Source organism: Drosophila pseudoobscura, chromosome 2, assembly GCF_009870125.1.
Source record: "Drosophila pseudoobscura strain MV-25-SWS-2005 chromosome 2, UCI_Dpse_MV25, whole genome shotgun sequence".
In the NCBI taxonomy this organism is placed as follows: domain Eukaryota; kingdom Metazoa; phylum Arthropoda; class Insecta; order Diptera; family Drosophilidae; genus Drosophila; species Drosophila pseudoobscura.
The window spans coordinates 935,233-948,152 of NC_046679.1; the positions used below are offsets into that span (position 1 = coordinate 935,233).

General features: G+C 43.0%; 4 protein-coding genes across 4 annotated transcripts; all 4 read left to right on the plus strand.

Annotated features, from left to right (window-relative positions):
* Positions 1 to 446: 446 nt before the first annotated feature.
* On the plus strand, positions 447 to 1,396 carry Jon99Ci (Jonah 99Ci). The gene is made up of 2 exons (XM_001357578.4): positions 447 to 718; positions 781 to 1,396. Exons 1-2 carry the CDS (start codon positions 468 to 470, stop codon positions 1,334 to 1,336), a joined length of 807 nt encoding a protein of 268 aa, XP_001357615.3. The 5' UTR covers positions 447 to 467; the 3' UTR covers positions 1,337 to 1,396.
* Positions 1,397 to 2,323: 927 nt separating this feature from the next.
* Positions 2,324 to 3,215, plus strand: LOC6896708 (serine protease 1-like). Its single transcript, XM_002136886.3, has one exon. The coding sequence runs from the start codon at positions 2,354 to 2,356 to the stop codon at positions 3,149 to 3,151; it is 798 nt and encodes a 265-aa protein (XP_002136922.1). The 5' UTR covers positions 2,324 to 2,353; the 3' UTR covers positions 3,152 to 3,215.
* A 3,818-nt stretch (positions 3,216 to 7,033) lies between these two features.
* On the plus strand, positions 7,034 to 7,911 carry LOC4800234 (serine protease 1). Its single transcript, XM_001357577.4, has one exon. The coding sequence runs from the start codon at positions 7,056 to 7,058 to the stop codon at positions 7,851 to 7,853; it is 798 nt and encodes a 265-aa protein (XP_001357614.1). The 5' UTR covers positions 7,034 to 7,055; the 3' UTR covers positions 7,854 to 7,911.
* Positions 7,912 to 9,307: 1,396 nt separating this feature from the next.
* LOC6896707 (serine protease 1-like) lies at positions 9,308 to 10,153 on the plus strand. The gene has a single exon (XM_002136885.3). The coding sequence runs from the start codon at positions 9,337 to 9,339 to the stop codon at positions 10,132 to 10,134; it is 798 nt and encodes a 265-aa protein (XP_002136921.2). The 5' UTR covers positions 9,308 to 9,336; the 3' UTR covers positions 10,135 to 10,153.
* Positions 10,154 to 12,920: the final 2,767 nt, after the last annotated feature.

Below are 12,920 nucleotides of genomic sequence, written 5' to 3' on the forward strand. Positions count from 1 at the left end.
GTGCGAAGCTTCCACCCATCTTCTCCTTCGCTTACGGGCTTCCTCACAAGTCATATCGTGTTGCAAGCAGTTTACACACTTAAAGAGAATCTGCTACGCCTACACTCGTGCCCCTGTTGATTGTCTCTTCTCTGCTTCTCTACTTCTTCAAGGATATTATGTGCCATTCGATTAGAAATGCCTCTTGTCTCATATCAGGTTCCATTGCCACTTTGATGGGCCCCTCATGAAGGTGTTTAAGTCTGGGGGATGTGTTGGTTTAAATGCAAAATACATATACATATGTATATGCCAAATGTCTCCTTTGCCCTAATCTATCGCGCACTAACAAAGTACTCTTAATATATTCGTTAATTTATGAATGTAGATTAGATGTTGATTCGGGTATTTGCATCGATAATGAAATGAAGAATGATTAAAGCTATATAAAACTCAGACCACCATGAGAGCACTGCTAGTCCAACGAAATGACTGTGATCGCACTCTTGCTGTTCGCTCTAGTGGCCTCGGCCGTGGCCCATGACGCTGTGCACCCCAAGGACCTGCAGGTGGAACACCGAAGTATTGAGGGTCGCATTACCAACGGCTATGAGGCAACTGAGGGAAAGGTCCCCTACATAGTGGGAATCAGCTTCAACAGCAACGGAAGGTGGTGGTGGTGTGGTGGCTCGATCATCAGCAACACTTGGGTTCTGACAGCTGCTCACTGCACGAGCGAGTAAGTTCGTCCCAAATTCAATATGGAAGGGCCATTGAAGAGTTTTTTCTATCCCCACACAGTGCTGATGAGGCTTCACTCTACTACGGAGCTACCAACTACGAGCAGGCGGCCTTCCGGCACACAGTCAGCAGCGCCGCTTTCATAAGATATCCTGAGTACCGCGGCCTTGATCATGACATATCCCTGATCAGGACACCTCATGTGGACTTTTATAACTTGGTGGACAAGGTTGAGCTTCCGAGTCTAGATGAGCGCTACAACTCATTCGACAGCTACTTGGCCTTGGCCTCTGGCTGGGGTGCCATTTACGACGGCAGCAATGTGGTGGAAGATCTGCGCTGCGTAGACGTGGAGGTCATCCCTCTATCGCAGTGCCAGGCCTACTACGGCACCGAAACTGCCTCCGAGAACACTATTTGCGTGGATACTCCCAATGGAAAGTCCACCTGCCAGGGCGACTCCGGCGGCCCTCTGGTCACTCATGACGGTGGAAAGCTGATCGGCGTCACTTCCTTCGTTTCAATTTACGGCTGCCAGTCAGGTGCTCCAGCTGGTTTTACTCGTGTCACCAAATACCTCGAGTGGATCAAGGAGGAGACGGGAATATTCTATTGAAAGTTCAAGATGTTCGCCGTGTCGATATAAGAATAAACACTTTCTTCGAGTACCATGCAATTCGTTATATTTTTAAGGGGGTAGTAGTAGATCAAATACCATACACCGCCAAAATATTATTTTTTAAATTCTAAAACCAAGAGAGAACTGCTTGACCATGCATAGGATTTATATTTTTAATGGCAAAGCTGGAATTTAATATGTAGAAAACAAGCATGGCCTAGTGTAATGTAAGATGGAGTTTATTTACTAAAAAACTAATTTTAACTACAACTAATTTGTGCACAGTGTAAAGTACAAAATCATTGTCGCACAGTGTTATACGAACAAATAGATAGAGCGTAAATTCTCTTTTCTCAAATAACAGATATTCATGCAGAATAATACAACGATTGAATTCGTTTTATTATGGGGGAAATATTGTACAAAGAGAAGCTCTATTATATACAAAAGTTTTGGGTCGTTGTCGTCCCGATATTTCACTAATATCAACGGGAACGAGAGAAGCGAGTGAGCCGGGGGTTGGCGGGCACTCGAGCGAGGCGAGTCGGTAAGGCGTTGGCGCACTAGTATATGTATATATATATTGTATATATATACACACACACATATATATATATATATATATATGTTTATACTATAAGTATTATTTACTTTATCGTTATTGCAGTGAATACCGCAAAATTTATAGTCTGCCTGCCAGACTGATTTCGGGGTCCACCTGGTCACTCAATTGGCACAATCTTTAAATGAATTACGCTTTGCAAACTTACAAATACGACCAAAAATCGATAGCCGAGTGTTAACCATAATTTCCACAAGTGTTCCACTCGCTGACTTATCAGCCGACACAACATTCATTAAAAATAAACTTGAATCTAATTTATTGCCAGTGAATCTTACAATTAAGTAAAAGGAGCACTTATCGATGTGTGGACGAACCAGATAAGGCGGCTCCGAGAGTATAAAAACGTAGCAAAGTTTAAGGAAAGGCATGAGTTTCACAGCTTGCTCAAGATGAAACTGTTCGTATTCCTGGCATTGGCTGTGGCCGCAGCTAGCGCTGCTACCACTCCCCTGCAGAAGCAGACCCCTGTCCCTGTCAAGGACATTCAGGGTAGAATCACCAACGGCTACGATGCCTACGAGGGCAAGGTTCCCTACATTGTTGGTCTGCTCTTCAGCGGCAACGGCAACTGGTGGTGCGGTGGCTCCATCATTGGCAACACCTGGGTCCTGACCGCTGCTCACTGCACGAACGGCGCCGAGTCTGTGACCATCAACTACGGAGCCAGCTTCCGCACCCAGCCCCAGTACACCCACTGGGTGCACCGCAACGACATCGTCCAGCACCACCACTACAACAGTGGCAACCTGCACAACGACATCTCTCTGATCCGTACTCCCCATGTCGATTTCTGGCATCTGGTCAACAAGGTTGAGCTGCCCAGCTTCAACGATCGCTACAACAGCTACGCCGGCCAATGGGCTGTTGCCTCTGGATGGGGTGGCACCTATGACGGCAGCCCACTCCCCGACTGGCTGCAGTGCGTCGATGTCCAGATCATGGATCAGGGCGAGTGCAGCCGCACTTGGTCTCTCCACGACAACATGATCTGCATCAACACCAACGGTGGCAAGTCCACTTGCGGAGGAGACTCTGGCGGCCCCCTGGTCACCCATGACGGCAACCGCCTGGTGGGAGTGACATCCTTCGGCTCTGCTGCTGGTTGCCAGTCCGGTCACCCAGCCGTCTTCAGCCGCGTCACCGGCTACTTGGAATGGATCCGCGACAACACCGGCATCTCCTACTAAATGTCCTGATACCTTTCCCATATTTTGTTTGGGATCCCTCAATAAAAGATTATACAAAAAAAAAAAACTGTTGAGACAAAAACAGTGTTGTTCATATGCTTTGTTGTAGTTTGCATTTCTGCCTATCTTTCAAATCACGAAAGTCCAAAGTTCGGAGGAAGGAGTTTGACTACGAGTCACACTAGGATAGAACTGGCGGTAAAAAAGAGAGAGAGAGAGATAGACGCTGTGCGCTCTCTTTAGGCACGTGCCAGACCTGAAGACTCACGCCTTACTGCTAACTGCTACTGCCACTGTGTGTGAGAGAGAGAGTGCGCGTGGCAGGAGAGTCAGCTATGTATGTATGTGTGCTGATATATGCGACGTGGCCGTATGTACATGTGTGGCGATTTATTGGTAGTCGAAAGCGGAAGTATGTGTGTATGTTGGTATGTTGGTATGTGGGGGATCGAGCGATGATTCTCACCAAGGGCGAGCAAAAGTGAGAGGAGCGCTAGAGAAGCTCGGGCTGTAGCTAAGCCGGGAACGAAAGCTAGATACAGCGGGAGAGAACTGCAGGAACGAAGAAGGTGGAGAGAAAGGCGAAAGAATAGTCACTGCCGCACTTAACGGTACAGTGAGAAGTGTAAATAGCGAAAAATATTGGTGGATTTACCTGACTCTGGACCACTGGCTATTATTTAATAAATTTGTTGACTAATATCGGGCTGGGAAACCTGACAAACATACAGTATGTCAAGAAACTCTTTACACACTGAAATTAAATTACATTTTTTGACTTTGGATAAGAAAATAATGGTCTTTGGTTCAAATTTTTTTAATTCCTAACCATTCAGGGATTAATTATAAAGTAGTTAGTGAAAAAACAATAACAAAACTATAAATAGGTAACTTACAAAACAACAAAAACAATGATTACTCATTTTTGACACTGTCAAGAAACTCTTTACACATTTCGTTTTCGAGTACGTCAGGTTATTCTACGCCATAGATACTCTTCCAGAGTGGCACGAAAAAAACCGCTGCTTTCGTCGGTCAATGTGGAAAAGCGCTTCACTTTCGCTGTTCAGATGATCAGTAAGCCGGCAGAGTATTGGGATGACGTCATATTTTGCGACGAAACAAAAATGATGTTATATTACAATGATGGTCCACCCAGAGTATGGCGCAAGCCGTTAACAGCTTTGGATAACCGAAACATCATTCCGACTGTAAAGTTTGGAAAACTTTCGGTTATGATTTGGGGGTGCATCTCTAGCCGAGGAGTGGGAAATATTGCATTTATTGAGAGCACAATGGATGCCAAACAGTACCTCCAAATTTTAAAAACAAATTTAAAAAGCAGTGCGGAGAAATTTGGTCTCATTACGGACAATAGGGCCAAATTTAAATATTATCAAGACAATGATCCCAAACATAAAGAGTCCAATGTGAGAGCTTGGCTGCTTTACAACTGTGGAAAAGTAATTGATACACCACCCCAGAGTCCCGATCTTAACCCCATAGAAAATTTGTGGGCCTATTTGAAGAAGAAAGTGGGAAAAAGACAGCCCAAAAACCGCAATCAGCTCAAAGAATTCATACTGGAAGAGTGGCAAAAGATTCCCTTTGAGTATGACCTACAAAAATTGATAAATTCGATGAAAAAACGGCTCCAGCATGTAGTCAATGCTAAGGGTGGACATACCAAATATTAAAATAAGTTAATTATATTAAATAATTACGAAGAATTTTGAATTTAAAAAATGAAAATATTTTGTGTAAAGAGTTTCTTGACAGTGTCAAAAATGAGTAATCATTGTTTTTGTTATTTTTTAAGTTACCTATTTATAGTTTTGTTATTGTTTTTTCACCAACTATTTTATAATTAATCCCTGAATGGTTATGAATTAAAAAAAATTGATAAATTTGAACCAAAGGCCATTATTTTCTTATCCAAAGTCAAAAAATGTAATTTAATTTCAGTGTGTAAAGAGTTTCTTGACATACTGTATGTATATATGTATTTTATGGAATAGGAAACGCTGTTAGCGTTGTTATATCAACCTGCGGGATATGCTGTGAGAGCTTATTTGAACCAAAATTGTTAATTCAAATTTCCTTTTAAACTAAAAACTAATGCCATGCATGCCCTCCCGTATTATTTATGAAAAGTTTACACCTATTTGGCAATTCCAAATCAGCCAGGTCCTGATTTGGGTTTCGGATCATTATCTTGTTAGAATCGGAAACCATTGTTTATTCCGAGTCTTTCGGCACTTAAGGATTGAAAGATACATGATCTTGTGCATGTTTTCATCGATCAAAAAAAATTTCCGACTCCAGCGGCTGACATACAGGCGTAAGCCATTACATGCCCTCCCCCATTTTTATGTTTTTCAACTCAATCTCCCTATTTGGTTTTCTCCAGACATATGTATGTGTGTCCATCGGACCCAAATATGTTAGCCGATAACAGCCGATCATTTTGAGTTTGTCTTAACTATTCTGAAGATCAGACGCTCCTCCGCCTCCGCAAAAATTTTGGTTGGGGATATACTATGCAGTTTTGCGTCGAGAATGGCCATCTTTATAATGGTGAATCACCAATTCCCGCTGATCGACGGTCTTTTGATGTAAAAACTGAGATCGCACTGCATTTTGTCAAACACATTCTTTTACATACGAAAGAAGACATAGGAAAAAGAATTACAGTTATTGGTCGCGAGGATCGCGAGATAATGGAGTGGGAAGTGCGTGGTTCAAATAAGCTGTGGGGGTGTTTTCTAGTGCGCATTTAGTTTTTTCCTTTTTGTGGGGTAACGAAGAAGAATATCCAACTTTTTTGTTGGTTTAGGAATTGTTGCTTATAGGACTGCTCAATGGATTTTTATAGGGGTTTTAACTTGGAAAAGTGCTCCGGTTCATTTAAGCTGGGAGCCACTGTAGTCGTCGAACTGATAGCAGCCAAGCGGCGAATTTATACTTTGAAATTTGGCTATAATATGGTTTTTGGCAAAAACACTGCCAGAGTACATCAGCTAATACATAAGTCTAGATTCGACGCTGGAATACGACCATAACGAATAAAAAGGATCACGACCGAGAGGTGCACTTGACGCACGAAACGTTGTATCGACCCTTACATATGTATGTACATATGTATAAGCAGGAAAGATAGATATTAAACTAATATTCGAGGATAATTATAACTAAGCTTTACTAAAAGAGGTAAGCATGCACTTAAATTAGCAAAGTTTATACTAGTTACGGGAAATGTATGATATAAGTACCAGTAGTATAAATATAAAAGGCGGTACATTAAATTATAAAACCCGCATACGATCCTAAAAGGCTCATGCAAGCAATAATTCGATCTACACAGCGGAAGGAGCTAAGTTATAAGATATACTAGTGGATCTAGGACAGTAAATAGACTTAATATCCTTACATACAAACATTTTAATAGAACGATCGGTAGCCATGTTGTCTTCTACTTGTACTTGTTCCTTTTATTGCACCTTCCTATGAAAGCTATTTATAAGGTGTATAATAAAACAGACTGCCGGATATCTCATGGACAAAGGCTTTTTATTATCAGAATATATGATCATTCAAACCTGCTGAATGTGTAATCTTTAGGTTAATTATACGAACTTTCTGGAGAACTTATTACAAATATCATCCTCGTACGATGGCGGAGTGCTAGCCATAATTTCAACGAAAGGTCCACTTGAAGACACCTTATCAGCCGCAAGACTTTCATGAATGAAACGTTTGCAAAATTTATTACTATTGAATTTTATGTTACTTTCCAGTAGGAGGAGCACTTATCGATGTGTGGACGAACCAGATAAGGCGGCTTCGAGAGTATAAAAACGTAGCAAAGTTTAAGGAAAGGCATGAGTTTCACAGCTTGCTCAAGATGAAACTGTTCGTATTCCTGGCATTGGCTGTGGCCGCAGCTAGCGCTGTCCCCACTCCCCTGCAGAAGCAGACCCCTACACCTGTAAAGGACATTCAGGGTAGAATCACCAACGGCTACGATGCCTACGAGGGCAAGGTTCCCTACATTGTTGGTCTGCTCTTCAGCGGCAACGGCAACTGGTGGTGCGGTGGCTCCATCATTGGCAACACCTGGGTCCTGACCGCTGCTCACTGCACGAACGGCGCCGAGTCTGTGACCATCAACTACGGAGCCAGCTTCCGCACCCAGCCCCAGTACACCCACTGGGTGCACCGCAACGACATCGTCCAGCACCACCACTACAACAGTGGCAACCTGCACAACGACATCTCTCTGATCCGCACTCCCCATGTCGATTTCTGGCATCTGGTCAACAAGGTTGAGCTGCCCAGCTTCAACGATCGCTACAACAGCTACGCCGGCCAATGGGCTGTTGCCTCTGGATGGGGTGGCACCTATGACGGCAGCCCACTCCCCGACTGGCTGCAGTGCGTCGATGTCCAGATCATGGATCAGGGCGAGTGCAGCCGCACTTGGTCTCTCCACGACAACATGATCTGCATCAACACCAACGGTGGCAAGTCCACTTGCGGAGGAGACTCTGGCGGCCCCCTGGTCACCCATGACGGCAACCGCCTGGTGGGAGTGACATCCTTCGGCTCTGCTGCTGGTTGCCAGTCCGGTCACCCAGCCGTCTTCAGCCGCGTCACCGGCTACTTGGAATGGATCCGCGACAACACCGGCATCTCCTACTAAATGTCCTGATACCTTTCCCATATTATATTTGGGATCCTTCAATAAAAGATTATGCAGCAAAAATAATAACACTCTTTGGGAATAGCACATTAGGGGAAAAGAGGTTTGAAATTTCGGTATCATAGGTGTGTCGATTTTCACTATCCATACATACATAGTGCTAAAAATCAGATTTCACGATTTGTTTTAACTCCATTTTGATTCTCCGCTTATTGCCACTTTATATACCAAGGGGTATATTAAATTAGCTGTGTACGACCATAAATGGGTGGATGTATGTATGCGTCAGGTACAGAAGCAAGAGACAGGATCAATAGACAAAGACCGAAGCTGCGCAGTAGAGCAATCCGTTATTCTTTCAATTCGTATTTGCTGAGAGCGTGGCCTGAGAAGGAAAGATACTCTCAGAGTCGATTTAGTCGCGCTTAGTTTTGGAATCAAAAATGTGGATCAGGGCACAACACAACCGCGACTCACTGCGCTCATCGTAAATAGATATGGAGGAAAAAAGAAGATGAGGAAGCAGGGCAGCCCACGACATAAATTAAATTAAGCTAAATTGATATTAAGATACTCGTCGTACAGTTTCTCTATCGATCGTTCTAGTGGCAGTCATATTTGTATTTACAATAAAGATCTGATCTTCCTAATCAAGCTGAATAAATCCATAAGAAACTGCAATTTCTATGGGGATTATTTATTTTCAGTCGCAATGAGAGAAAAATGGCATAGTAAAAAGAAAGACACCCATATTAAAATTAAAATTTGGGTTTTAATTATAATAGAGAAATTAAATGGAATTCAGTCTTTAACAGTCTTTTTAACACGGCCCAAATACAAATAAAAACTAAATTTGTAGGAAATACATTTAATGAAAGTGAAATTAATTAAATTTAAATTTTTCCACTCTCGGGACCAAATTAATGTCATGAATAATGACAGACTGTACGACAGTAATACTAATTTAATTGTATTTGGCAGATTTACCTAAGTTGCATATACAAATTTATTTTCAAACGTTTCTCGTTCTCTATGGTTCGTTCTTATCGTTGTTCGTTCAACATTCCTATTCAGTATACCCTCTCCCTTTCTATAAGACAGACACACACCGGAAATCTCATAGTTGCCGGTTTGTTAATATTAGAAGGGTTCCATATATCAGACAGGCTCGGGCACGCTGCTGAATCCTAAATATAATCTTTGCATTACTTTGATGGGCTTTATCGAGAACTTATTACAAATATCACCCACGTCCGTTGGCCGATTGTGAGCCATATTTTTCTTCAAAGAGTCCACTTGTAGACGACTTATCAGCCGCAAGACTTTCATGAGAGAAACGCTCGAAAAATTTATTGCAGGTGAATGTTACATTTAATTAAGAGTAGCACTTTTGGAAGTGTGCCCGAGCAAGATAAAGAGGCTTCGCCAGTATAAAAAGGGCGCAAAGTTTTAGGAAAGGCATGAGTTTCACAGATTGATCAAGATGAAACTGTTCCTATTTCTGGCATTGGCTGTGGCCGCAGCTAGCGCTGTCCCCACTCCCGTGGAGAAGCAGACCCCTGTCCCTGTTAAGGACATTCAGGGCAGAATCACCAACGGCTACAACGCCTACGAGGGCAAGGTTCCCTACATTGTTGGACTGCTCTTCAGCGGCAACGGCAACTGGTGGTGCGGTGGCTCCATCATTGGCAACAGCTGGGTCCTGACCGCTGCTCACTGCACGAACGGCGCCGAGTCTGTGACCATCAACTACGGAGCCAGCTTCCGCACCCAGCCCCAGTACACCCACTGGGTGCACCGCAACGACTTCGTCCAGCACCACCACTACAACAGTGGAAACCTTCACAACGACATCTCTCTGATCCGCACTCCCCATGTCGATTTCTGGCATCTGGTCAACAAGGTTGAGCTGCCCAGCTTCAACGATCGCTACAACAGCTACGCCGGCCAATGGGCTGTTGCCTCTGGATGGGGTGGCACCTATGACGGCAGCCCACTCCCCGACTGGCTGCAGTGCGTCGATGTCCAGATCATGGATCAGGGCGAGTGCAGCCGCACTTGGTCTCTCCACGACAACATGATCTGCATCAACACCAACGGTGGCAAGTCCACTTGCGGAGGAGACTCTGGCGGCCCCCTGGTCACCCATGACGGCAACCGCCTGGTGGGAGTGACTTCCTTTGTTTCTGGTGCTGGTTGCCAGGCTGGTCACCCAGCTGTCTTCAGCCGCGTCACCGGCTACTTGGAATGGATCCGCGACAACACCGGCATCTCTTACTAAAAGTCCAACTATTTTCCAATTCTTGGGTTTCTTTAATAAATGCATTTGAAAAATTATGAATACTAGTTTTTGAATCGGCGTGAGCTCTTAAACATTGTTCCATAATAGTTGCTATGAACCGTTTTGTCGGTACTCAACTCAGCACTCGCTTTTTGCCCAATCAATGCGTTTATATCGGGAGCGGTATGTCGAATCCGTGGCTTGTTTTGGTATCACCAGAAAAACAGAAACCGGGCTTTACGGATTCGGCTATTGATGCGGATTACGAAATTCTCCAATGATGAAGAATAGGCACCATCCATTCCGCAAAAAGAAATCAAATATTTATATCAAAGCCAATGTCATCAACCAGTTAAGAATATATCAAATCATTCCTTATTCCTATTCTGTTTTCTATACGATGGACGTTATATATTCAGGGGTATATCTTACATCTCCAACGGCATAAAGCATATGTACAATCTTTCAGTGAGTCAATATCGTACAGCTGCCATACAAATGAATGTATGCTATCGTATAGAAGGTACTAGAACACCTATATTCTACAGGGTAGGTACAGGGTAGGTTTTGTGAGAAGGGTATATAAATTTCGGTGCGCCGAATTACTAAACCGAACTACTAAACAAATTTATTGAAAGACAACCAAATCAAACACTCTAGCCTGTCCAAATCAAATCAGAATCTAATCTATTTTACACCAGCACTAGTATATTGTATTTACTATATGAGCATGCCTTCGATTCATGGACCCATTATCTAAGTCAGTATATTTGAATTACTGAGCATATCAGACAAGAGCACATAAATTAATTACTATCTTTTCTGGTACCGTAGAGTGGAAATGAGTACGAAAGTACATTTTTGGAACTTTTGGGAATTTCTTGCTTTTCATTCACTCAATTCATTCATTTAAAATCTAGTATTCTGCTTACTATTGTACTCATTCCCATTGAATCAGTTATATGGCGGTATCCCCATACTTCTGGACTTTCCCTGATTTCGACTCGACTGGCTTCTTGTTCTCTTTGTGGCTAGTGAAAATTTAAGCTTCTAGAAAAAGCTTTGTGTTTTTTCCTATGAGCAGAAAATATGGTTACAAGTGCTCCTATCCAACTGAAGGACGAAGAAGATGTTTTGGGGGGCAATGTTTCATGAAGGGCCGTAAAAAACACGAATATGTGAGCTTTGCATACACTAAACAAATACATAATAACCAAATAAAAGGGTTATCAGACATGGCCTAAAATTTATTATTGCACTCGTCCTTTATCTTGCGGACAAATTAATCTAATCAAACGTGTTACGTGCTTATTAGTAATAGTATTTAAATAATAATAAAAAATATATACCTCACGCAGAGAATTCCGCTGAAGTTATAAATATCAACACTAATTAATTCGCACTCAATGAATCCTAATCCGTCGCTGTGTCTTTCATTTGGAAATTCTTTGGGGACCTGTCCTGCAGAGAAATGTGAGCGGAGTGCAATGCCCTCGGCTTAACAACTTAAGCACGTACAGCCACGGCCCCCATTCAGCTCCACCTTTCAAAGCACACATTTCAAAGAGCGCTCGCTCCTTTGGAGTATTTATATTACTTTTCTTGGTTCTGGAATGGGAATTTATTTCCCAGCATTGACATAGAAACAAGCGCACAATACGCACAGAAGTAGCCCACATTCGAGTCAAAGGGCGAGCCATACTTTCAGTACAAATTGGGATAGGATTTTGATGGATTATCCTAGCCTGTTGCTTAGACGGTCCAGGGCTAGGGTCTTGCGCCCAAATATCAGTTCACCCGTCGAGAGCACGACGAGTCGGTTGGATGATTAGTTCGATTGAAGTCAGATTGAAGACGGTCGGTGTCGGATTGAAGAACTATTCGCAGTAGACGTGCAAGAAGTGAGTGCGAATGCACGCGAGAGCGCGAGAGATCGAGAGAACGATAGGGAAGGAACGAAAGAGAGCGTATGTATGTTTGTACATATGTATATGTATGTATGTATATTACAATGCGGTTCCAGGGGCAGTGCAAAAAACAAAAAATAATAGAGATTTACTTTACTGCTGCACCACTGGCTAAAATATGTGGATTATTGGCTAATACCGGTCCGCGCAACGCAACAGTTACCTCAATTGGTGAAATTATAAACGCTCAGAATTTCAATGCACTTTACAAATTGGTTTTCAATACCAGGTCGAGACGCACCCAAAGGTCATTTCTACGTGATTTGTACATGCTAACCCGAAAGCTTGAAAGCTTAAACCTGGAAAGTTCGTTGTCTTACATTGAGAGCTTAGCTTAAGCAGCTTTTGCGACTCCTACTAGGAACAAAAGTACTAACGAGCTCCAGGTAAGGAGCTTTTTTGCAGGGACTTGACTGCTGCTGTTAGAAGTTTGCCTCAATCATGACTCATTGACCTTTCTGCATGCATTTTTGACTTTGATTGTTTTTGAATTAACTTTAAAAAACACAAGATTATTGTTGTCATTTTCGAATATATTAATGTAAGCATCACCGTTCTATCAGCATTGCATTCAACTGAGCTGATAGATCGCACTTGGGGGGTTTCGAAAATCGAACATAATTTGTGTGTCACTTATCACGTGCAGGTGCAGGGCAGCAGCCTAGCATGGGCATTTGATAGCATTGCTTGAATCGGTTGCACTCTGCACGCTGCCCTCTTTCGTCCCGCTCTTATGCATCCAGAGACCCATCAGGTGTGGCAACAGACATACCATACCGTACCTCCGCTGACGGGCCCATTGACTGTCGTTTTGCCCAC